Source organism: Amblyomma mixtum, chromosome 6 (genome assembly GCF_055824585.1).
Source record: "Amblyomma mixtum isolate Tamu chromosome 6, ASM5582458v1, whole genome shotgun sequence".
In the NCBI taxonomy this organism is placed as follows: domain Eukaryota; kingdom Metazoa; phylum Arthropoda; class Arachnida; order Ixodida; family Ixodidae; genus Amblyomma; species Amblyomma mixtum.
Window position 1 is genome coordinate 69,843,064 of NC_143017.1, and position 26,999 is coordinate 69,870,062.

Below are 26,999 nucleotides of genomic sequence, written 5' to 3' on the forward strand. Positions count from 1 at the left end.
AAAAGAAAAAGCTGGTCTAAGGAGAACAGAACGCTGATCCCATTGCTTACGCGGGTGAGCTATATATAGCACCATCTTGTTGCAACTCAGCCAACATGATAGCAAGAGATTTTGACGCAAGAAATATTTTGTAACAGCGGGGATGCTACAACTAGTAATACAGAAGTGCTCCTCGCCGCCGCAAAAAGACACTGAATAAAGGCTTATCCTGTGTATAACGCCTCAAACATGGGAATTTTCACCGCATGTGTCAGTATAGTTAACGTCATGGATCGGCACTGTAACCATACTTTGATAGACACGTTGTAAAGATGCGCTGTGACTGCTATGACTATTACTTTTATTCATGACTGCAGCGAGGGATCCTCAGTTCCTTTCTGTTTGAACCCTTCACGTTTGCAATACAATGACGCACACGTAGGTGTGTCCATGTATTCGAGAATTGGTAGTAGAAATGCAGGCCTTGTGATGCGTGTCACTGCTTGCCTTCAGGAAACCGGCAACGACTGAATCGAAGCTTTTCCAACCTTCGCGATTAAAAATGCTTCATATGCTCATTGCGCGTATTCTACGGTATCTATTTCACGCTATTTCTGTGGTTCTGACTAGCGAATGCATTCTGTTTGCCGGCAAGCGACGCTGCTCGTTACGCATTTGAGGAAGCGCTCGTAACAGTTCTCGTTTGCGCAGTTCGTTAGATTCCGCCAGTCCCGGTGAGCTTTTCGGGACCGAGCGACAGCGGAGGGGATTAATAATAGAGTTATCAGCGTTGCGAGTGCTGTGCATGTTGCTCCCTGTGAAATTTAAGTGCTTTCGTGCGCAGAGTCTAGCGTGGGGACGTGCAGATTTTACTTACAAGTACCTCCTGGAATAAAACTTCGCCGCCGGTGTGACAGATCGCTTTCTACTCTGTTTCCTCGCACATGGAAGCCTCGGAGATTTTGTCTCTTTTCTTCTGTGGGCCGTTTACACGTCACTGAGCCTTCTCTGCTAGAGTGGGACCACCACCACTCTGCTACAACATTCTTCGAAAACGCAAACCCGTGCGCGCAATAGGCGTTTGGCCGATAACTTTTACTCAGACGAAAAGCAACTTCCCAGACCTTTTGTACGTGCTCGTGTTGAACGGTTTGAGAGGTTGCTTTTGATGTCATTGTTGGTGGACCCATGCGCAATAACCCATGTACTGGGTCATGTAACTTACAGGTTTTCAATAAAACGCTTATTTGTACCTTCCGTGCTCGTGCCCGCCTCTCTTTATGTGATCCTTCCGCTCCGTGCTTACGATTATTTCGTTTATGATAACCGGTTCTATGACAGTGATCGAATTTTTTAGCTCGGTGTCCGAATCTCAAGATCGACTGGAATCTTTCGGTCGAATGAAAGGTAATAACACATATCTTGTAACCTATGCAGGTTTCACTTCATAAGTGCTCACTGATACTTTTACTTGCCGTTATTTGGTTCAATCACAACAACCGCATATAGAAGAACGAAAGAGCGTGTTAGGTATCATTCCATATGGGAACAAGATCCCTAAGGTATAGCCATTGCTAGTAATTTTTTTATCCCCCTAATCACCCGACTCAAGAGTAATCACTGATGCATCAGGTGATGCCGTTTAAGAAAAATACAGCTTGGAAATCTCATCGCGAGGTGATTCCGGAGTACGAAACGCGAGAGTATGATTTACCGTAAATATAGAGAGAAGATAAAACAAACAAAAATGAATAAACGAAGCATTGCCATAGAGTTTTTTATGCTCGGTTTTATCGAGCAGTATAGATAAACGATTTCTATTATTTTTTTTTGTTCCTTGCTCGCTCAGAATCTCTCGCACATCGCTGAAAAAGCCGTGTCCTATCGCCGCGCTATAAAAACTAATGGAAAAAAAAAATGTCTCTCCTGTCTCTGTTTGCTAGTTCGAAACCGGAACAACGTGAATTGCCGTCAGCGCAAAAAAAAAAGACGAAACCGTGATACAGAATGTAGACCTCCGGGTAGGCGCTCTCTCGTGGTGGGAAAGAGTGACACACTTTCTGCGCTAACGACGGGCGTGAAAAAAAAAAAAGACGATAAATTGCCCCGTCACTAAATCGTCGGCTAGTGCGCGGAGTTTTCAATTGAACCAATCTGCAAACTCTTCTTTTTTTGGACTTTTTTTACGACAGACAAAAAGGCGCTAGAATTGGGTTTGCACGCCAGGATGTTTGAGGCTTCCTAAACGCCAGCGGCCAAGGCTCGAGAAATTCAGTTCTTCGCGCTGCTATGATTCAGCGCCTTCAAGCGGTTGAAGGAACGATATGAATACTTTGTAAGGCAGCGAAATTTTAAAAGACTGCCGGTGAATAAAAAAAAAAGTAATGTAGAACAGAAATGTCACGAAACATTCGAAAAAAAAAAAGTTTTAGCGTAGCTTAGTTACGTAGCAAAGGAACAGCGAATACGCTGAATAAACATTTTCTACAAAAGAAAAAAATAAATAAATAGAGAGAAAGAAAAAGACAGGAAGTATTGGTGGCTTTATACGCTGAAATCGCGTTGCACATTAAGAAAGAAAGCATTCTGTGACGCCGTGCTACCTGCCTACAAAAGCTCGTGATGCAAACTCAATTGATCGTCATTTTCATCGCACCTATTTCGCATCTGTTCTCAGTCTCGCACAATAAGAAATGATTCGAACGCTTGACTGAGTGAGGGATTTTTCATACAAGTGTGAAACGCTACGGATGGATTAGAGCAAAAATCGGCCTATAGGGCGTTGGTCGCATGTAATAATGAGTTCATAATAAGGGAGTAATTATTACTCATCGGCATCCACCCGAGCGCAGCCACACGCCTACAAAGGAAAGATATACAGGTTTCTCAGAAACTTCGTAGTTAAAGAAAAATTCGTCCCGGTCCGCGGTTCGAACCGGGACCACCGCTTCACAGGAGCAGTCGCTCTACCAACTGAGCTAACAGGTACGGAAAGCTTATGCTAGGGCGAGGGTGAATTGATGAAAAATTCGAGATCACTGCGGTAATCCGCATTGGAGCAATGCGAAAGCAATGACGCCTCATCATTTCAAGTTGCCTCAACTGTGGTTGCGGCGCACGCGAGCTCTCCTTTTCAATCCTCCGACATGTTATCAGGCATGCGACACAGCTGGAGAAGCGAGCGGAGCCGAGCGCAACGACGAGGAAAGCGGTGTGACGTCATACCAAAGGGCGGCGGCGGCTCCGCGTTGAGGAGCGTGGTGTGACGTCATACCAGATGACGCAGCGAGCGCGCGGAGTCCGTCAGCTCCGGCGGTTGCTAGGCAACGGCTCAAGGTCGGTCTCTGTGCCTCCTCGGAGCACCGCCACAGCGAAATCGCAAGTTCGTGGCCAATGTTGCTTTCGCTACAATAACTCGAAGCGGGAACAGTGTTGGTCAAGATATCGGATGGAATGTCGGTCATCGCATCGTTGGCTATTGTGATCAGACAGCGCGTACGAGCGCCAGCGAATTGCTATTCATTCAATGTAAGCTTGAACTGAACACTTTGAAGAAAAAACAAAAGAAAAGTCGCATGGTGCTGCATTCTTAAGCGGTTCAGAGCGTCTTTGGTTTGTGCAGCACAACGGGGTGGGACAAGGCTCACCTCCGAACAGCTTGTGGGAGATGCCGGAGCGCCAGTCGGTGCCCAGCACGATGATGTGGCAGCGGAAGGTGAGGTTGCGGAAGTTGAGCCAGTCGCGCACCTGGAACACGCGGTGTAGCCGCACCTCGTAGGTGGAGTTGGCCGCCGGCTCGACCCGGTCGAACGGCACCGTGTTCAGGTACACGCCCGTCTGGTCGTTGTACACGCCGCAGGCGGGCGACGGCTTGGGGAACATGCCTCCGCAGTCCAGCTCCACGGTCTCGGTGCACGACACGCGGTCAGAGAAGGTGTTCCAGCTGTCCTCCTTGCACGAGTCTGCGGCATCACGTGAGATGCGGCTGTGACAACTTCGGATACCCGGCGCCGTATTGACGCGATAGCGTGAGAGGCTGCGTTACGCAGAAAACCCGGCGTCGGCGTTGTGAGTGATGAATAGGGTGGCGCAGGGTGGCCCAGGCAGCCATCGGAGAAGCAATCTTGGTGGGCAACCTACCCAATGGGCGTTGGAATTTCCTTGGACGTCCCATGGACGTCCTAAAAGTCCATAAGACGTCCAAGGGGGTTTCAGTGCCCATTGGGTAGGTCACGCGACTTTGTGGAGCCATCACAACCTACCCACCGGATTGTGAAGTGCCTGGCAGGTGGCAGTTGAATTAATGGTTGATCGCAAGAGGTTACTCAAGAAGAGCAAACTATGTCCCACAAGACCCACCGGTGGCAGCACCCGCCATCACAGGTCAGTGGCGCATCCCTTAACCTCTGCACCACTGCGCCAGGAGTGGTATGAGTCTGTAAAATTGAGAATGATCAATTCTGCATATATGGGCATAAACTCATTAACGCTTAACTCCTCCAATTTTTTTTGCGATGTCCTCCGATTTATTCCTCCACCTTGTGCTATCGGTAAAAAAGTGCATCTTATGCTCACTCTAAACACAAGTAGGCATATATGGGAGTAAAAAAGGAATAAGCTCTCCTCTAGTGCGCTAGAGGACAGCTTTTTCTCTTTCTACTCCTTTTCGTTTAGAGTTTATAGTCAGCAGAAGACATTGCATTCTTGCTATCAACTATTGCGTCACATACGGCAGCTGCCAATGATAAAATGCCGCGTTTTCTTCTGGTTTTAATTTGTGCAGCTCGTTTTTTATCATCCCTGGCGTCTTGCATTTTGATATTTTTTTTTATTGTGTACTGAGTGCCGCAGCAGGGCTGTGTTTTATACTTTGTAGTCAGTTGTAAGGTTTTCCCCGTGCTGCGAACCGGAGAAGTCGTCAAAACTGTCAGGCAGGCGCCTTTTCCTTACATGTTCGTTTAAATTAAAGAAAAAAAAGAAAATAATATATCGCGATATGAATCGGTACAAGAAACGGCCGCTGCTATTACAACGGATCACAGAGCTTTTTCATTCGCGTACGCAGCCGCGAAACTATGGAACCCATTAGCTGAAGATGAAGACATAACAAGCATTAGGGCCTATCTTTATGTTATATTCCTTACAACAAGAATGTTTTATTACAATACGAGGAAATCCAGAAAAGACTTTGCCTCTGTAACAGTGCGTTACTGCATTAATATGTATTTATTTTTTTGCCAATTTTATCTAGCGTACAAAGATTTCAACATACAGTTTCAACTCACTCGAGTGCTTTTTTTTTTGCTTTGGAAGCTTTTTATTACTGATTCCCCTCATTTGGTACGCCTTTACTTGCCGCGCTGTTGTTTGTATAACTAAAACTTTTTGCGCTCTTACAACAGCAACTCTTATTTTGATTACGAAATGTGAGCAGAGCACGATGGCTGGTACTCAATCGAAAGCCTCGCCGAAAGGACGAGCATTATGCGAGAAAGGTTCTCGTCAACGGCGCTACTAACGAGCTACTGCGGACCTCATTCTTTAAATGGCATCTTGGGTAAGCAACAACAGGCCTTTTCCTCACGTATCGCGGAAAGTATATTTCCTCGCGAGACCCGGTAGCCATTACTGCGGACATTGAAATCAAAGTTTTAGTTGAAAAAAGTGTGGCTGCTTGACTCCAGTTCCAAAAGAAAATAAATTGACGGTGGATAATACGATACGATGTGAGAAACCTGCGTTGGAAAAGTTTTGGATTTATGTTTCGCTTTACAATGATCGCCTTCACATAGCGTCTTGCAATTCGATATCGCAGTATCTTTTCAGCCCACTCCCTCCTCCCTCCACGCACACACAACACGCGCGCGCACGGACAGACACAGATGTAGACAGACCACGGCGTTTTCTCAGAACGAGGACTATTCTGCTAACGCAGTAAAAGGTAGGTTTTTCTTCTTCAGAACGAAATTTTGCGTTGTTGAATGCCTTCATAACATGAACTAATGTGGCCTTGGTTTCTGTAGGAGCCACACATTTGACTTGTGCGCTTCCAACCAGTTGCCCTTTGGCGTAGGCTTAAGACACTGAATGGCCACTTCATTTCGTACCGCTAACTTCTGCGGCAGTTGCGGAGAGGGGAAACTCGTTGCCAGATTGATCCACTACGGCGCCATACTACAGCAGGTTACTAACGAGATCGACTTACACGCAATATTAGGCTTGGCCACCTCTCCGAACACTTGAACGATGTGCAACAGTAAATTAACACTGCAGGTTGTGTACAAATGACGTTAAAGTCAACCAGTCTATTTCAGATAGGCTGGCGTGTTCGCAAACTGAACGCAGGCGGGCAAGGTGAGTGTTGTGTTGGGTTTAGTGGCGCTTAAGAACAGAAGGGCAAGGTGATTAGCCGGAGGGCAGGGTGATTAAATGGAGGGCAGGCTAATTATCTGGTGGGCACATTGATTGCTGAGCAGCAAGGTGATTAGCAGGATAGCAAAATAATTGGCTGGAGAGAAAAGTGATTGCTGGATGTCAACGTGATCAGCTGGGGGCTAAGCTGATGGTATTGCGGTGATGCACGGAGGTCTGGGACTTACCGACGATGACGGTGAGGAAGAAGTCGTTCTGCGACGTGGCTGAGTCCGTCTCGACCTTGCACGTGTAGTTTCCCTGCATGGACATGTGGGCGCTGAGGATGGTGATGAAGGAAGGAGAGCGGTTGCTCAGGTCGACGCGCTTGTCGAACAGGTTCCGCGCCAGCGGCCGGCGTCCCTTGCGCCACACGTACACCTCGGCGCCATCCTTGAACCAGAGCACTCGCCGAAGCTCCTCGCGCGGCGACAGCACGAAGAAGCAGAGCAGCGTGGCCCCTTCTCCCTGCAGCACGTACTGCGTCTTGTTGCTGTCGGACATAAGGCGGACCTCGGTGACCACCACACCCAGCACGCCTGCAGGAAAGAGAGCGTGGAAGGGGAATGATTGTATCGGTTGATCTTGGTTGCCCTGAGTTAAATGTTTCACCTGTAAACGAGGGGTTATTTGTGGTTGAGAGAGGAATACTTCTTGGGGTCAGCCTACGGCCGAGTTTGCATCCATATCTCAGTGCACTGGCGATTTCGCATTCATCTTGTCAAAGTGCAGCTGGTGCTGAAGCCGGACACTGAACTTGTAAACGACAGCTGCACTATTTTATAGAAGATAAAGTTGGTTCATAGGTCACAAACCAGTTCCAAAAAAAAAAACAAAAAAAAAACTGACACTTCAGAAATGCTGCGTCTACTTGGTTACACGAAAGCAAGTGACTTTGACGTAGGTATATAAGTTTCGGCTTAACATCTGGACCAAGCGTCAATGCTTACCTCGTAATGACTGAACAATTGTTGTTTTTTTTTTACTAAAATTTGTGATAAGGGACGTTCGACTATGAGTGAATGAACGAACGAATGATCAGTAAAGCAGTACTCAGACTAAGCACACAAAGAACTGCATGTAATATGCATAAATACGCGACCAGGAATGAGCACTGCCATGAGCACGCGTGTCTAGAGTGTTGGAGCGATGCTCTGGCAGTGAAAGAAGCAAAATCTCAACGCATATACTTGGTTTCCTGAACAAGGCTTACGTCCGAATGCAACAGCATAGACACACGCGTGACATAGGCGCAAGTAGCGTACCCGTACTCAAACAGTCGCGCTAACATTTCGCTTTGTTTGGCGCGCACCATACTCCAGCTCTCTAGACAAGCCTGTTGACGTTTGTACATAGCTGCAAAAAAACGTGCTAAATAGAAAAACCTGGCTGGTTTACAGGTGGCTTGTGTTAAGAGGCGTTTTGTGGTAGTAATCATGGCTGTGTGCGTACAAGCACACAGTTAAAGTGACGGTAGTTTAATATGTGACGAACAGAGTTGAAAGGTGCCCTAAAGAGGAATCTGAACTCGTCTTTTTTCTGCGGGAACTCAATCCCCAAGTTCCAGGCCTTCTAAGAAACTTCGGATTATTGTCCTGTGCGGCCGATTTCCCTAATTTAAATGAGAATAAACGTTCTGGCTCTGTTTCTTTTTTTTTAACTCACCGCTGAAGGTAGGAGGAGTCAACTAACGCGTAGAGTGCCTTTGAGGCAGTCGCACAGCGGCTTCGCTTTCGCTTTTATTTTTGTTTTTTAGGTTTCCGTGAATAAATAGATCCAGTCAGAGACAACATAGCTGCAAATCAGGCCCACGGAAATAAAAATAAGCGTGGACTTTTTGCTTTTGCCGATCGCTACGCATTACTCCGCCGATGGCAGAGCGGCAAGCTCCCACGGGACCGCTTAAAGATTGGTTGACTCCTCCTATATACCGTCAGCTGTCAGCTAAAAAAAAAGCAGGTGCCGGGACGTTTAATCTGATTTAAATCAGGAAAATTGGCCGCACAGGACAATAATTCGAAGCTGCTAACTATTCTCGGAACGTGTAGATCGAGTTCCCGCGGTAAAAAGACAAGTTCAGATTCCTCTTCAGTGAGCCTTTTAAAAAAACTAAGCGCTTTAAATCCCTCGCCATTTTAAAACACGCAGTATAATAGATTCACAGATTTTGCGTAACATACTAAGATTCGCCCATTCAAAGTGATATTCAACTGAGATATAGACTCAATCCTTCTGTAGGTACTTCAGAGCGTTTGTCTGCAGCCGTATGGCTGCACTTGGGTGGATACTAATGAGTAATTATCCCCTTACTGCAGATCTACTCAACACTGGGAGATTTCCCTGAACATTTGCTCAAACTGAGATGAAGTTCAAGAATATTATTTTTGTATCAAACCAAACCAAACCAAACCAAACCAAACCAAACCAAACCAAACCAAACCAAACCAAACCAAACCAAACCAAACCAAGGTTTGACAAAATATTTGAAATGTCTTTAACATTTCAAATTCGACATGTTGATTTGTAGCATGAAGTTGAAGAAGAAAGAGCTTCGCGTCTGGCGAGATTTACGGCAAGGGCTTTAGTTCGCGCTGAGAATGTTGTCTTTCAAGCAGACACCGGACAAAGCTTCTAATCGAAACTCTTCGTTCATCTCAAGAGAGTTATTGGTGCCCGCTTTCAAGATTTTTGGTCTCTGAAGGCCGTAAACTGCAATCGGCGCAGAAGCAAGCGGAAAGTCAACAAAAGGACTAAGTTTTTCGTCGTGGACTACAGCGAGGTGACAGGACTCTTTGTTCGGCAAAAGCGACACTTTCTAAAGGATAGCGATCGATGCTACAATGGCCGGGAAGCTGCTACATTTCAGACAAAGATAGACTAAGGCGAGCTGAGAAATTTTTTTTTTTATAATTATATTTCACAAGGAATCGGTTTGAGCCTTGCGTAGAAAGGGGCTTTTTCGGGGACAAAATGAGTCTAGGCAGGGCACTGCCAATAAAGAAATAGTTTTGGAATTTTTCGCCATTAATCCTGAAAGCTGTTTGCGTGATGTTTATATGTTTACTCAGAGTACCCCAACACCGTCAGGGCAGCGCAGAGGTGGAAGGTTAGCGCAATGCAGAAAAGACACAGATACTGTAAAAAATAAACAACAGTTAGACACTAATAAAATAGGAAATCGAAAGAGGCGAATAGCTTATAATGTATAGCCAGCTGCGCAAAATAAATAAAGGTAGCAAAGTCGTACAGGCGCAATATGCTTAAAAATGTAATAAGCAAATGTAAACTAAAGAAAGTGATGAAGAAAAGAACTAGGAGAAAAAAGAATTTCTAACTGGACAAGCATAGAAAAATATGATTGACCCGCGTTATCAATGTAGTCATGCCCAATAAACAACAAAAATATCAAAACAGAATTATAAATAAAAGCGAGAAAATACAAGACAGAGTAGGAAAATTGGCGACCGAGATTATGTATCATTACCACAGTGAACTAACCGTTGAAATTCAGCGAAATTGGGGGCAGTCCTTGACGGCAGGTCGCTACAGTGAGAAGGAATTGAGGGGATGTGTGGAACCTGGCATGTTTGACATTGAAGCAGCGGCGTGGGGCGTGAAATCGATTGGGGGTGTGGTGGACGGATGTCACCATGCATGAGTTGACGTGTGTTGTTAAAGTTCATGCTAAAGTGTCCGTGAAAGTCTACGTAAGCGCCAGAAGAGATCGAGCTCAAGGCGTTATTAGAGCGGGATCCGTGATTCGTTACCGTGATCCGCTTCAGTGGGGCACCACTGCGCATGCGCTGTTTGGTTCCGACGCGGCCGGCGTGCACGCAGATGATGATGATGATGTAGCTTTCCCTTTGTAACGGGCAGGCACCTACCGGGCACGTGGCGCCATCTGGTGCCCTCAGGTCGATTTGCACACCTCCAGTCGTGGTGGCAACGGCGCGCGCCGCCGCCGGAGCGGATCGCAGAGGCCACGGTCCAGTGGTACCCCATGGAAGCGGATCGCGGATCGCGCTGTGTATAACTCTCTCTTTTAATGCTGCAACCCTGGTGAAACGTGCATACTTGGAGAAGATGCAATGAGCGGCACGGCTCTGCAAAAGTTCAATTTAGTCGTGGTAGGGGTGACGGGGATCGGGGATAATACAAATAATTTAGCGCACAATACGGGATGAGAACAGAGACGACAAGAGCGCTGCTAACAACTGATGCTTTGTTGCAAGCGGAGCATATAAATAGAAGCGTTTTTATCACAAACATGAAACCGTAAAATTTTAACAAAAACAAAAACACGCATGAGAAGATATGTGAAAGAAGAAAAGTCACGGGAGCTCATTAAACCTGAGGACATCATCACCATCATCATCTGGCTCTTTAAATAGGCAAGCTCATTGTCTAGCAGGGATATCGAGGGCGCACTGGCACATTTATCGCCCATTTTGTTTAACACAACTGCTTCTGCGATTTCGCGCGTGAGTTGATCCCGATATTTCTTTAGGATCCGACAGCCCTGGAGATTTGGTTCGCACTCGCCCTTCTTTCAGCCTCCGCAATGCAGGGTGAGGTTGCTCTTAGAGGCTGCAGCGTCCGTAGTGACTCAGTACGTTCTCTCAGACGATCACTGTGTGGTCGTCCGCACGTTTTACACACTTGGGTATCTTGGCTGCCACTCCCTTGTTGACAATCCGGGGACTTAGGCATGATGTTACCTTCTTCTTTCTTCCCTCAGACTATCATTAGTATCGGTTCTTTCTTCAGGCACATGTTCCCTCAGGTACACGTTCCCTCAAGCGGACATTAATATATCGGCCAGTTTGACCAGTATACGAACGGCTGCAAGAAAGCGGAATGTCATACACTACGCCCTCTTGACAAAAGACAAAACTAATGTGGCGTTTCTTATGACAACAATTTATCCTATTTTGAATGCCATTGACTTGTTTGCACAACCTGGACAGCCTGTGCGGCGCCGAGAACGTCACCCGGACGCGTGCCCGAGCACCGATCTTCTTGATCTTGTGTGCAGTTCTATGAATGTACAGAACCAACACCGTCGGAGCTTCTTTCTGGTTCTCTTTTTTCTTTCTTGTGTGGCAAGACAAGAATATACTGGACATACTACTCAACAACTGCGACAGAGGAAAAGAGAAAACTAACTTAATTTTTCTTTGCTACCCGCGATCCCTGGGCGTAAGTCGAAACAGAATGAACTTGCTGAACATTAGCTTAATGTAACACACCAGCTGCGAAAACAGCGAAGACCAAAAAGAGGCCAACAAGTAGCGCCCTTAACTCTTTTGTAACCAAAACCAACTCTCGTCTCGAATTGCTGTTTTATGACGAACCTTCTTTATTCAGCCGAAAAAAGACACCCCCAAGCAACGTTCCCTTAAAGTGTTCATTTTCGTGTTCTCTCTTGCTGACCCTCACTGTTCCTTGCAGCTGGGCACTTTCCTCCGTGTAGATGGCGCAAATTACGGCTGGACCCGACCGAGTGCCTGCATGCATCTTCATTCTTCGAGGCTGGGAATAAAAGGGATCCAGACCAAAGGTGGAGCCGGGAAGCCGAGGCAACGGCGGAGGCAGGATGTCTTCTCTTTTACATTCGTTCCTCCGCTTCTTTCTCTTTCTTCCGTTCTCTCCATGCGCCTTCCTTACTTTTATGCACGCACGCCTGTCCGTCGCGCGACAACGAGTTCTGTTTTCCTTGATCTTCGTTCGTTCGCGTGGTTCTTCGCCTGCATTTGCTTCCCGGAGTTTGTGAATATAAATGGCGAATTACGACGAGGGTCCACCGGAGCGAAAAAACGCGAAAGGTTCTTTTGCAAACAGCGTTATGATTTTTGGCGGCGGGCTTTCTCCTTTGGCGCGTAGTTTTGCTCTCTGGTTGTCGCATTTCGGGCCGGGGGAACGGGCTGAACTCGAAGCAGCACTGCGCCCGGGCACGCTGCAAGTGTAATGAGGTAGTTACTTCGGGGGTAATAATTCTTGCAGATAGAGGCCCTCGCTTCGCTTATGAACAGCCCTGCCCATATTTCTCGTTCTTTTTGTGCGTGTTTAACTCGTTGTACAACTCTGACATGAACTACGCTGGTACGGGCTAGGGTGTCTTGTACAAGCGAGTGCTCGCGAACAAGAGGAAAGACACGCTCGCACTTAACGGCAAGAAAAAGAGAACTGACGCTTGAATAGAAGGCAATAAAAAGAAAACAAAAGGAGCACGGATTCTTTTCGAACAATAAACAGAGGAAGTATGATGTTATTTAAGCACCACCCTGCGAACCGGAAGTGACCAAGCCGTTTAATATGCGTTGTGATCAAATGTATGAACATAAATATCTATCGGATACGTTTTTGAGAATTCTGTTCTTGAAATGATGAAGTGAATACACCAGGAGCAGAGCAGCCATATAAAGAATTTTTGGTTCTATTCCAGCTGGCAACTAGTCTATCGTGTGTGTGTGGATAAAGTGAGCCTTTTCGTTTTGTGAGCGGCCCCAGTTTGCGTATGTCAGCTCCAGCAGGTACACTGCAATTTTTCTTGCGTCGCACTTTTTAACTCTTGAGTCGTGCTGCAGTGGTAACGAATCGAGCGCCTTCTAGGATCTAGGAAAGAGGAGGCGGGAGCCCATCGAGTGGTGCGCGGTCATGTACGTACTACATCCGGCACGCCCTGCGTTCGTTATTGCGAAACTGCGGGATGCGGGGCGACGGAGAAGAACTGGGTGAGCTCCCTTTTCCCCCTATCTTTTCCCTTCCTTCCCCCGTCTTCATGAGCCGTAGGGAACGTCGGCTGATCGCGACGCACGCTCCCGGATAGCTATCGTCAGAATTCTTCGATTCTCGCCAACCGCGCCAGTTTTCCCTTCCAGAATCCACAATTGTGCGCAAGGTCGGCACTGCCCGAGAGCTGCTCTCTTCCGGAGCGTCGCTGAAGAGGGGGACGTCACCCCTCCGGGAATCTGTGGGGAAACGCGGTCGCAGCCGGAACTTGACGCGTCGAGCACGAGAGGGTGCTTGAATGAAGTGCGTGCACGAACACTGACATACAGCTCACAAACGGAAGGCATGAATCGTCCGGCTGCTGTTCGTGTCAGTTGCCCGCGGAGTGCAAATGACTGCGCCTCGCCAAAGTGTTTCGCCTCCGATTCGCGAGGACACGACCCAGCTCGATGACTCAGCAGATTAGCAGCTAGAGCTAGAGGGAGCTGAGTGATCAGACAACGATTTATTTAAGCTTTCTTTTTTTTGACGGAAAGGCCAGAATTTAGCACAGTAAGGACAATATCTGCAGACAGGATGTGAATGAACTGTCATGGTACATTAGTTAGAGCGGCAAATTTGCTACATTCGTTTGCCACGGAAGTGTGAAACAGGAGTCCCCGCCTGCTTTTAAAATAATGGCCCTCTGTAGGAATTAGCTTCTCTGGAAATGAGCATGAATAATGCTTAATTTCAGCATCGCAAGAAGAAAGCGGAACAATGGAAGTGCTTAAGCAACTACCAACAAAAACAATGCAGTTGACGAAATGCGAGTCATAATAAAAACTTTGGCGTAATTTCACATGTCGCACGACGTCTTTTGGTTATGAACGGAGCCTATTAAACACAAATAACACTTTGAAGATTGACAAGGGCACTTTATCTTCAACCAGTTCGCATAAGCATCCCAAAAGAAGGATAAAAATAATAATGTCTGACAATTCATTTTTTTTTGTTGCTTTGCACGACTATGCGGTGCCATTATCCAAAAGTCAAAGATGAGATGGTGAATACACGTACTTGCGCCTGAGAAGCGCCCATAGTGACCTTAATGAAACGCGTCTACATGTGGCGTGTCTAAAAACGCACGAATTCCGCTTATATTTCCTGCTCGGAAAACTGCAAGTTCCGCCATCAATTGGACACTGTGAAATGCGAAGCGACTTTAAAAATTATTCTCCCATTGTAATTGCGCTCACTGAAACCCATTTGTAAAGCGTGCTTCACTGCCTAGTTACCCTAATTGTGGTGAAGCACGGTAGGTGCGTGGCTACACTACAGTTTGTGAAGCGAAAGTAACTGCCGTGATTGTTTTGAAAGTTCTTTTTTATTCCCTCACCATTACTGTGGGCGCTGGTTTTCCGAATGTATCACTGACGTCTTTGGACGGTTACTTGTTGAGCAGTACAAAAAAAATTCCACTTTAAGACAGCGCTGTCTTGTTTCCTTCCTTCTTACTTTCGTGTCTACGAGGTTGGGGCTGCAGGCTTCAAGAACGAAAGATGGCCAACTTGACTAATTTTCCATGCTATTAGCCTAATGCGGCATGTCATACTGTTGTCCGTACGTGGTCCTTGTGTCACTAGAAAGCCATTGGTCTTTAATTCTGAGACCTCAGTTGCGGTGGTGTCCCTCATACCAAAGATTACACAGGACGAGCATTACAGATTCCTTTAAAGATTGAAAGGAAGCCGCATTCTAACGCGTCTTTTTATTGGTATCTTTATTGAAACGCTCTTGTATGATGCCATGGCTTGCAACGAGGTGACCCTGCTTTCAGGCTGCGGATATGAACTGTCTTCAAAATCCAACAGAAGGATAAGCATGCGTACGATCACAAGGGATGTAATACATCCTTCCACGTCAAACAAAACCGTTATAAACATGAAAAATGCGAAGGTGTTGTGTATTCTGTCCTGGAGTTTGGCACGTTAATGTAAAATTTCGCTTTTGTGGTATTTTTGGCTCTTAAAGCAGCTTGCGCCTTGGGATCATCGTTGCGTGTCAAGCGGTCCTTCCTTTCATACTTTCTTAGGTTCTCAGATACGAGCAATCGCGGTGGTGCCCCTCGCCGTCTCTCCGATCGTAGTTTAATAAGTTCATAAATAATCTATTATGTGCAAAAATAATATGTTTACGGCTTATAGTATTCAATGCTTGTGTCATCATGCGGCCTTCTTCTTTTCGCTGTCCTTGCCAATTATTTGCTATCCGTCATGCTTACTTCCTTTTTTTTTGGTGGTTGCCATATTTCTCCCGCAGCAGTCACCTTTTATCAAGCCTTGTATAGGAATCGGCAGTTAAATGCCAAATGTTATAGGAGCAGATTTTTTAATTCTTCAGTACTTCTCATTTGTATAATTTGAGAAGTCTGGCTTTGACTTGCGTTGTTCTGTTGCATTGTGTATGAAGACAATGACGATTTTCAGCTTTGACGAAGTTTTGTGTCAAGTTAAAAACTTGAGGAGGAAGCTGAGCAGGGCAGCACTGCTTGAATACATTTTCATGTAAACTTAAAAATTTTCAGTACAAGCAACACGAAGGTAACAATTTCTTCAAGTTTACGACAAGACGAAGGGGAATTGTAGCCATTTCATTGACATTTTTTTTTTTTGCAAGGTGACAGAGGGCTCCTGCCCCTTAATAAAAAACTAGAGAAAACTTTGTACACCGTCTGCTAAAAGCTTCATGGACAAGCGTTTCTGAATTCTGAGAGCACATCTCACGTCTCTTCAATACTCGCTTTACTCCTCGCACGCTGAAAGCGCTGTGCAGAGAAAGGCACTTATTATTAAGGGGATCGTCCAAATAGAGAGTGGAGAGAGCCCTAGATGACAGAGCTGTGGGATTCGTGATAGAAAGGCAACCATAGGGCAAAAAAAAAAAAAAAGGTTTTCATGCACATCTGAAGAACAGAGAAAAGTTTAAGCGAGCTTTTCTGTATGGCCGTCCTTTCGAAAGAGGTTGGAAGCCCACTCATACCGGAATGCCACATTCCACGGGGTCGACAGGCATGCTCGAGAGTGAGCCATACCCGTGCAAGCAAGCGCATTAGCCCGCGCTTTTCCCTGCTTGCGTAAGCCTGATGGGTGAGGAATGTTTTCTTTTGCAGTTTTTCTTCATATCACGGCGTATTTTGTAGAAGGGAACCTTCGCCTCGTGCGTAAAAATCTCCTTTTACTTAATTGAGTCACATACCAGAAGCTGAGCAGCTGAGCAAAACTGTAAACAGACGTCACTAGGATGATGCAATATTGTTCTGATAGCGGCGTTAATTTTAAAAGGAATGGAATGAAGGGGGGGGGGGGGGGGGGGAGTGTTTCAGAAAGGTGGGGAATAGAGAGAGGCAGCCTGTGTGGAAGAATAGCTGGTTGCATAATATGTTGAAAGATTCGCTGCCGCTTCTGTTCGATCCATTCCCTACAAAAAAAAAAATTCTAAGAAGCGTTCCTGTGAATTTTTTTTTTGCGCAGTCGCCTCAAAATTAAAATTTTAACTTTGTCAAGTATTTGCTGAGCTGTTCGGCGAGGTTTTGTTCAGTTCCCGGGAAAAACGTGTCACATTAATTCTGACGAATACTTGATGAGTGCATTTTTCTCAAATTTTGAGTCGTGTTCGTAGCGTTAATTTTGTGTTTTAATTACCAAAAAAGAATGACAGGGAGATGTTTGTACGTCTCCTGAAAAGCCATATATGCCTCGTTGTGAGGGTATAAACAAACAAGTTTCAGAACAAAAAATAGGAAAAGGCACCGAAAAAGATCTGAACACAAATTTTTCAATTATAAGTTTGTCTCCGTGAAGCTTATCAACAATCGCTGCGAATCCTGCACTCTCGTAGAGTAGGCACCGGTACGAGCTCTACACTACTCCCAGACACCAAGTGACACCTTGAGCAAGCTCTTCCCGTGAAAAAGCCGGGTAACTTGTCGGCGAATACCTGATTGTCCTAAGAGGCCGATGGCTTTCCACCGCCACCGGGACTCGAACACAGTACCTAGTGCGTAGAAGGCGGATACTCTGCTACTAGGTCATCGTTGCAGCTCTGATGCAAACACTATTCTGTTCCACCCTGGAGGGGTCGCAAACTCGCTAACAATTTTTAGATCTGCAGAGGCACCCGCGCTGTGGTGTGCAGTTTTCATTGCGATGAAATGCTCAGATTAGGTGCCACACGGTCACTGATCACGAGTTTGAAAGTTGAAGTTTTAGAGATGCCTTGGCAACTATGGGAGCACGGAGGTAGGCATACGAAACGATTCACTCTGTGAATTCACGAAGTGATAAAAAAACAAAAAAACTTAACAGGCTGTGAAAACCGCACAGTGCGAAGCCGGCGCCGATAAAATATGCAGACACAGAGTTACCAATAAGGTTAACGGGGCAGCAAGAACAGTAAGTCTTGGATGCAGTTCCCTGCGTTTACTGAAACGAGAGATTTCCTTGGTGGTGGGAGGTTATTGACGTGAAGAAAGACTTGTTACTGCTGCCTTTCTGTCCATAAAAAAAAAGTAACGCTATTTGTGCGTTATTTTCTTTGTCTCCGTTCTACCGCTCTAACGGTTCAAGTCGAGTTCACGCCTTTTTGAAATTATTTCATGTATTTCCTTGCGAAGCCTATGGATTTATACCCTTAGAAGAGGACCTATTCAGCTTCAAACGGAGACCTCTCGAAATAACAATTCGAGCTGCTTTGGCTGATCTGAGAAAATTCCACCAGAATCTGAGAAACGTCGAAGTGTGCGCATAAATTAACTAGCTAAAACTATACAACACAGTTTGTGTAGAAAGACGTGAAACTTTTCAGACAACTAAGATTGTATAGAAAGCCGGTATAATTTTATCCAATTACTAATGAAATATCCGACAGACATTGTCTCAAATCGAGGCCAAAAATTCGTTTACAGTAATGCACACGTGATCATGTGTGTTGGGAATGAAACAATTTTTCGTCAAGGATGTGTAACTAACTGGTTCTCTTATTTTAACATTTTAGACAACAGCTAAGTGCTAGCGTGTACTCGAATACATTTCACTGGGAAAAGATTAGCTGTGCTTCATAGTGATTAATTATGTAGTATTGTTCATTATTAGGCTGTATTTATTATTGATGTATTCATTTGCAAGTCAGAAATGCATACGGTTCGTTTCTGTCGTGAGTTCCTTACAGAGCTCTTCATCTTTTACATAGCTATCTGAAAGCATCGTTATAAACAAAACTGTTTTTTTTTCTTTTCACAAGGAGTAAATTATTGTTTTGTGAAGATAACATCGTACAAGTTTTTTTAATCCTTTAGTAAATCACAGACGAGTAAATCTGTGTACTGAAATTACCTCTGCTTTATCAATAAGTAAAATTACCCGCAGCAAAATTGAACAAGCTACAATGTTTCAACAGACATCCCACATTTAAACGTCAGTTTATGTCGAATGTATAATAACCCCACGTAAATTGAACCAAACTTGGTCTACGTTCTTTCAAGCTGTTACCAGAACAAAGGGTCAAAGTTATCATTTATTGCGCAGTGCAGATCATTTTATAGATCCAGGCAGCAGGGCAACAAGAAGAATGAACAAGAAAGCAAGGGAGTAAGTAACATTACTCCTCAGTGCATTGTAATTATTGTGCCGACAAATTCCACTCACTTATCTTCCGTGGAAAGAAGGAACCATTTGGATGTATTAATGGGAGAAAAAATTCAGGGGAGGAGGGAACCTTGGCTCTGTGAAGGGCTGCAAGGCGAAAGCCTTTTCTGGCGCACTGTTTGGCATTGACTGCGAGATTGTCTGTGCTGTACTAGTGCTTGATCACCCACGGACGCCTTACGCCCCCTGTCAGAGCGGACGACAACTATTTTATTAGTTGTCGTCTGCTCCAAAAGGGGGCGTCAGGCATCCGTGGGTGACCTCATTACTGCGAATCCGCGCACTCTGACGTCATAACCATTTCGACCAACTTAAAAGCGTGACACCTCTGCTGACAACCTTCTGTCGACAATGATGAGGCATCAAAGGCTTTTGCCTTAAAAGTAGGGGCTTAGAGAACTGGGATGGTGATGGCGTTCATGTTGTACATGAAATATGATGCACTGCAGGCTAAAAGGTCATTTAGTTGGTTAGTAATGAAAAGTGAGATTATCTCTAAAGATATTTCCTTCTTAGATTAAGGGGTTAGATACCGTTAGATTTCATTAGCTCTGACGGGGAATCAAACGGTGTGAACGTAAAATAGGCAAATCTTACAGCTTTTATTTAAAATCTTTCAAGTTGACTAATATTGACTCTAGTGTACAGCTTCCACACGATGCATTAATCCTCGGGATTAGACCGGATTACTGATCGATAAGCGGCTAGTTTAACATGGGGGGCTTTCCGAGGTTTATCTGAAAAGCACGAATTTAGGAAGGTGGATGCGCACGTATTTTTCACGAGCGAATTCCAGGATATATTGCTAGTAAGAGTAAAACCAAGATATTTGCAGTTAGTGACTTATTCAATGGTGACTGTTCAAGGTAATTTGGTAACATGTACGTGAAAACGAATTATTTTTACGTGCCACACGAAGGAACTTTGTTTCCTCTGTGTTATGGACATTACCTCATTACTCGCTAAATATTGATCTCAATTTGCTGATCAGAACACCTAATATCACTATATAGCACACAGGTTGCGGTTATACTAGCTGTGCCACATACTCCGAATATCTTGTGGACGGAGATTTCGTTTCCAGTTATTTCTGTGGTTTACGTGGACTTTATTTTGCCTGAATTAAAAAAGAACCGAGAAATAAAAAGCGCCGTCTGCGTTGCATCGAACACACGGCGATAAACAAGCACCAATGAAATATCTCAAAAAGCGGGAAAAGAATTAGAAACGACGAGACAAGTAGACGAACAAGAGGAACGGCCCTTCAGTACTTTCAGCGTCGGGTTTGGAATTCGAAAAGTATTTCTTCTTTCGCTCCATCCTCTTGCTGTAAGTTTAGAAGCTCTACTTATTTGAAATGGGCTTGCGCTAGACCGGGGGAAATACTTGTTGGCCACTTTTCAGAAAATCGGTTCTTGGCTATCGGCTTTGTATGTGTTCACTGCGTTTTCTGTCCAAGAGACGAACTCGTAAATTCCTTCGCAGAGTCAATAAAGAGGGGTACACGGAAAGCTTCTTCATATCCTGCCAAACACGCAGAGATGAAAGAGGAAAAAAAAAGAAAGGAATAGATAAAGAATGAAAAACTAAAAACATACACAGCAGCGATGACGGAACACATCCCATCCGAAAAGGAGGATGCGTTGTTTGCTATACTTCCATACTCCCGTCACACGCTCGCCGAGTATGTTTATCAGTTTTTGTCCTCGCTTGTCTGTCAACCTCACCGCGGCCACATAAAGTACGCTGCGTTTTTGAGGATTCTTTTTTTTCCTTGTGATGGAAAACACGGCCACGCGGCTATTTGAACGGGACGCTGGCGACTTCGGCTCGAAAACGATCGCGTGAGAATTGAATTAGGAAGAAGCACGCTGCGCGGCTGGCCACTCGCAGGAGACGGGTCCTCCTCCTGTCTTCCCCTTGCGTCGAGTTCGCGCTTTAGAGGGAGCTTTTCGTGAGGAGAATCCTTCCCCTTCCTCCAAACAGGGATTCGGACGAAGTCGGAAAGATGGGAGGGGGGGGGGGGAGAGTGGAGAGGGGTTCCTATTTGCGGAGATGCGGAAGGGAGAGAGCTTGCCCACCACGCGGCGAACATGCGCGTCCAGGATTAGCAGAAAGGTCGGGGGGGGGGGGGGGGGGATGAATCGGCGTTGAGTCACGCGGGGCTGCGAGCCGCTCCCTTTTAGGGAAAATGGATAGACCGCCGTTCCCTCGACAACTTTGCGCGTGGTCGGCTGCGCTTTTCAGGGCGTTATTCACTCTCTAGCTTGCACGGCGACGCACCCAGGGCGTTTGCCGCAAACTATTTGTTACAGGACTGCATAAAATGCTCGCGCATAGCGTGCACGCGACCCTCGGGGCGTGTGCAGGACCAGACGTCGAGTTTAAGCGAATACATTTTTTTTCCCGAATCCTTCAGTGCTTTATGCGGTTCAGTAGGTGCAGCTGACACGTATATTCACAGTAGGCCATGTTTTTAAGTAGGCTTGGGCGTGAACGTAGGGCGAGAGACCGCGAATGTTTTGTTTTGAAAACATTTGTCCTGTGAGCTGAAACGCGTTTCAGGACACTACAATTAATTGATGTCTAAAGAAGGTCGCTACTACACAAGCAGTGTAAAAATAGAACTACAGTTCTATTGGAATATTACGCGTGCACACTGGAGATGGTAGCAATGATGCAGAACCATTGCGGCGAGCCAAAGATAAGCGCTCAAATTTTATTGAAAGCCCGTGTAAACACTAGATACTCTTAAGGCTTAATAAAGGGACAGTGCCAAATCTTCATTGAGCAAAGAGGTAATACAACGGTAGCCTTGAGTAAGCAGACACTTTTTCTTTCTGAAACAATGAAACAACAGTCTGCAAACGTAATAGCGACGCCATGCATTTGTCCTCTGTTGGGCATCTCTACAGAACCTACCGTAATTCGCCATAAAAACAAAAATTAAAGAAAAGCAGAGGTGAAGTAACCTTGACCGAATACCAAGCGGCCCCGCTTACCAGGGCTGAGAAACGCAAATATGACTTCAAAGAGCTAATATAATATAGAATGCAATGGCTCGAAAGAAGAAAAAGCACAGGGCCCTTGCATTATCAAACAACCTTTCGTAAGTCATCATTTTTACGAAGGCACGCGTAAAACCTGAAGGTTTGAAATTGGCTGCATGAAAAGCAGGAGTAATTGTGGCTTCCGTGACTGCTGTTCAGAAGCTAGTCCAAGAAGGTCGTGTGCAGCCGATTTTGCGGCCTGTTTGCAGACTTCCGCCATCGTGTGAATAAGTCAGTGGAAAACTCCTTGCCTCGCTCGAGACGACGCCAAAGTCGTGCCTCCCTTTTGCAGATTTTATGAGCAGGGACGCCTCACGCGTTTACAGTCGTCTCGAAGAGATGATTACTTCGCGTCTTGTTCCATCCGCAGTTTGACAGCGTTTTATTATTTTCTGTGGCTCGCCTGACTTTGACATCATTAGCATGTTCTTTTTGTGCAAGGCTGGCATTTTCAATTTCTGCCGAAAGTCGGCTTACAGTCGATTTTATGTTTGACCCGACTCGCGCGCATTCCGCTCAGAGTGAATTTGAGAGAACAAGACAAACTGGACCGAAGTAGAAAACCGCACATATGGGAGTCGTCTGATTTGTTTATCCGTGTTAGTAGCCTCAGAAACCCATTTCTCTCTCCTTTTCAAACTATAGTCATCTTGCAGTACTTCAGTTTATTTTTTCATATTTGTAGTGATTTATTCATTTACGCGCACTGTCACTCACCAGGACATCCAACACACTTCGTGCAGTTTTCACACGAAGCGAACACACAGGAGAGCTCACTATCGAGCGTTCACGGATTTTCAAAGAACATTGCTAGAATGCAGGCCTAGTGTATCGGTGGAAGTATACAGAGCGCAAAGGTCCAGCGGCGTAACTTAGATGCCAGTGATGATCTTGTGTTAGGGGCCTAGGAACGCAAGCGAGCACGCAGGAGTTCGGTACTGTTAATGCCTCTTGTTGCTCTGCATGATATAATTATCGCAATCATATGGAAATTTCCGGGCGTTATTTGTTTCAGTGAACTTTTGTACTAATCACGTGACTAATAAAAACAATTTGTGAATTATTTTGACAAAAAAGAAAGGGATATAGAGCTTTCGGTAAATTTAGTAACTTTTGCTCGACTTCGCCTTAGGCTTAACGTTTGATATTTTCTGATATACCGTAAATAAAAGAAAAAGAAAGCTTCAATAGTGGACGTTGCCGGCAATGGATGCGAACCTTGCAGTCCTTGTTCTGAAAACATTCACGCGCGAGGAAACTAATTAATCAGTTTCTGTAACCACGCTCAGTTATGTTTTTGAAAAAAAAAATATCCGGGCAATGCTATATTCTTAAAATTTACTCCAGAACTGACTTCAACTTCGTCATTTTCACTTCCCTTGCGAGGATTTTGAGCAGCTGCCGATTAATTTTCACGCGCCCTAACCGTTCCGGTGTAGATCAGTTTCTGCTAAGGTCGACAGAACAATACAGCGCAAACTACGACACGTAGTACGAACAGCGTTAACCGTGCTAGAACTCGCTTCACCGAAGCGTGCATCCAGATAACGATCCGTTTTGCGACGCCGGCCGTTCTCTTTGTGAAGGAGGGCATTGTGGTGGCGTGCCCTTTCGTGACCATTAGGTGCCCGGCGAACAAAGGAAGACTCCAGAAACAGCGTCTCCTTTTTTCATCTTGCGGAGCCAGTCAACCGGGTATTTGTGTATCAGAAGAAAAATGCGTGGGAGCATTCATACGGTAAAGAAAGAAAATAAAAGCAGTGATAAAAAAAAATTAATGCTCGTACCACATGGTGCAATGCATCGCATGAGTAATAACGAAAGAAAGAAAAAAGTCAGATAACGTAAAGTCTTATGCAAGAAATCACTGAGGCTTGGGAACGCGATAAGAAGCAGCCATTAGCTGTACAAAGAGTAGGAGACCTTTCAGCTGCTTGCGCTGAGAACAATGTCCATTGTAAGTGTGGCGAATTTTTTTTTCTGAATAAAATAACAAATGATTTACGTCCGCTTTACATCTGTTTCAGAATTTCTGCTGGTTCACAGCGGTATAGCTTATGCCCATACCTCGTTCTTTGCAAGCATTGAAGATGCATGTGGATCGAATGAGGAAGATCTGCCACTGGAAAACGCTGGGAGCATTTATATGCCATCATTCGAGAACCAGTAATATTGTCACGTTGTAGTGACGGCAGTCCAGCGGTCAGGAAGACACCAGAAATACTTGCAAACGAAGCTCTTTATTTGGGCAGACTTTCGCCCGCAAAAGAACTAAATCACTCGGCGGCGGCGTAAGCAACAAGCGTGCTCGTCAATCGTCGAACTACGAATGCCCGCTGCTCGCGGCATCGCTCAATTTAAAGGCGGCAAGGAAACTTCCAGATAACAGGACAAGATCATCTACAGTAATCTTGAAAAACCTAGATGCAGCCTTTCATGGCTGCGATCAATCGAGATTAGTCTGGTCGCTTCTCGCGTCACGAACAAAAGTGATAACAACCCTTTCCTGCAGCCTTGAGCGCGAACGAACAAAGTAGTAGTAGTAAAAGACTTTTATTCGACCAAAATTTATAGGCCGAGCATTTCGACCGCCTGGGCGACCAGAAGCCGCTGTTCTTCTTCCCCTTCAGCGCCAAGCCAGTCGAGCCAGGTGGTGATGGATAGAGAGGGTGGGGGGAAGGAACCCGACTGCTGAGCAGCCGGGCAATAGAAGAGGCAATGGGCCAGGTCCGCATAGATACAGGGGCAGTTGGGACAGGAAGGGTCCGATCGATAGCGATAGAGGAAGAGGCGGGACGGGGTGATAACTGCATTCATCTGAATGTGCCGAAGAAGGCGAGACTCCGGCACCGTGAGTGATGGATGAGGGGGAGGGTAAAGGCGTTTGTCGAGGCGGAGCTCAAGGTAGACCTCTTTTATGGTGCGGCGAAGGGTGAGTCTCCCACCGTCCTCCGAGGGCTTGGGCCAGGGGATCAACGGTGCCCGGAAAAGTGTGTCGCGGGCGAGCTGATGGGCCAGCTCATTGCCGTCAATCCCTGAATGCCCAGGGACCCAGCGGAGGAAAACGATGGAAGGCTGCAGTGCGGAGACCGCTCGTTCGACCTCCTGTTGGAGAGAAGGCGTCAGGGTGCGTTTCTGTATGTGGTGTATAGCGGCTTGTGAGTCTGAATAGACTGTGTACTCTTGGAGAGAGGGAAGGAGGGCAAATGACTGGAGGGCATGCGCAATGGCGAGAACCTCGAGGGACAATGCGTCTGGAGGGTGTAGATACGGCCCGCTGGTGTGGGTTTCAGGAGCAGGGAGGTGTGGATGGTGCAGGGCGTAGCCGCAGGAACCTCGAGGAGCCACGAAAGAGGCATCCGTGTAAGCTACACCCTGGGTATCAAAGAGAGGGGAATGGTGCTGCGCGGCCGCATGACGACGTCCGGCGTGCAGGACGGGGGACATGTTGGTCGGGAGGGGAAGGATACGAAGATTGGGGGCGGGGGTGGGAATAGGAGAGGTAAACGGGAAGATTGGAATGGGCGAGATACCCGCTTGAGTCAATAACCACTGACCCTGACGGGTAAGGGAAAGCCGGGCAAGCTGCGAGTCACGATGGAGACTGAGAAGAGAACGAAGAGGATGGAAGAGGCCTGTGGCAAAGAGCTTAGTGGTAGAGGTAGTGATAGGGAGGTTGAGAGCTGCCTTGTAGAGGCCCACAAGGGCAGTCACGAGAGCGTTAAGTTGAGTCTGAGTGAAGGAAGCGTAGGGTGCAAAGTACAAGACCTTGTTGAGGGCCAGCGCGTGGGCAACTCGGCACGCGTGAGCCTCGTGGAGACCTGAGCGTCGAGTGACCACGCGCCGCAGGAGGTGAGTTACAGAGTGGCAGGTGGTGACAGCACGGTGGAGGGCTTGCACATTCTTAGTCGCATGCAAAGGGAAGCCAAGAACTTTGCACTGTGTGACGACAGGAATGCGAGAGCCAGAAAGGTGGAGAGAGACGAAGTGGTTGTGTGAGCTCTGGTAGGAGGAATGGTTGAGAAGGAGAAGCTCGGATTTCTCAGGAGCAGGAGAGAGGCCAGCGGTGGTGAGAAAGGAGTCGATGAGATCTAGGCCACGTTGCAGGGTGTCCTGTACGTGACCGGGAGAGCCAGATGAACACCAGAGTGTGATGTCATCGGCGTAAAATATATGATGCAGGTCGGGAATTTCAGCTAGCTGGGAGGCGAGAGGGGCCATAGCGAGATTGAAAAGGGATAGGAGAGAGAACAGCACCTTGAGGAGTGCCACGGGTGAGGTGGTGTGGGTTAGACAAGTGGGTATCTACTCGAAAGCGAGCCACACGTTTAGAGAGGAATGAGCGGATATAGGAGTACATGCGGGAGCCACAATCCAAAGAGGCGAGTTGAGAAAGGATGTGATCGTGGCAAACACCGTCAAAGGCCTTGCGAACATCGACGGTCACAAGTGCGTAAATTTGAGTGGGTGTAGGGGACAGAAACGTTTGCTGGAGAATCAGAAACATGTCCTGTGCACAGACGCGGCGTCGGAAGCCAATGAGAGAATGGGGGAAGAACTCCCGTGCCTCAAGAAAATCAGAGAGGCGAGTCAGAGCCATTCGCTCAAGGGTCTTACCAACGCACGACGTCAGGGAGATTGGGCGGAGGTTAGAGAGAGAGGGAGGTTTGCCCGGCTTTGGAATCATAGAAATAAGGGAGGATGTCCAGGAGCTCGGCAAGCAGCCGCTCTGCCAGGCCTCATTGTAGGTTTGGAGGAGGAATTCTTTGGCGCAGTCAGGAAGGTTACGAAGTGTGGTGTATGTAATGGCATCCTCACCGGGAGCCGAGCGTGTAGCATTAGCAGCCAGAGCAGATTCGAGCTCCCGGAGAGTGAAGCATTGGTCCAGATCGGGGTTAGGTCCACCTGAGTACACCGCGTAGGAGGGTGCCAGAGGGGGCGGGAGGTAGAGAGAGGCGAGTTGATCAAAAACTTCGGAGGGAGTCCCCTGAGTGAGGGCTTTAGCTAGAGTGGGAGCAAGGGCAGGCTTAGTGCCAAGGAGGGATTTAAAGAGAGACCATGAACACTACAATGATACGTGGCAATATTCTTCAATAACCACATGGCGTTGTTGTGTTGATTGATCTTTTATTCTTTTTTATAC

General features: G+C 46.4%; 1 protein-coding gene across 1 annotated transcript in view; it reads right to left on the reverse strand.

The window, feature by feature from the left end:
- The window catches only part of LOC149339324 (uncharacterized), a 73,669-nt gene that overhangs the window by 12,901 nt on the left and 33,769 nt on the right, over positions 1-26,999 (reverse strand). The window contains exons 2-3 of the mRNA XM_089550458.1: positions 6,579-6,929; positions 3,627-3,941 (exon numbers count right to left, since the gene is read on the reverse strand). Of these exons, the coding sequence (XP_089406584.1) occupies positions 3,627-3,941; positions 6,579-6,929 (666 nt within the window). The remainder of the gene's footprint in view (positions 1-3,626; positions 3,942-6,578; positions 6,930-26,999) is intronic.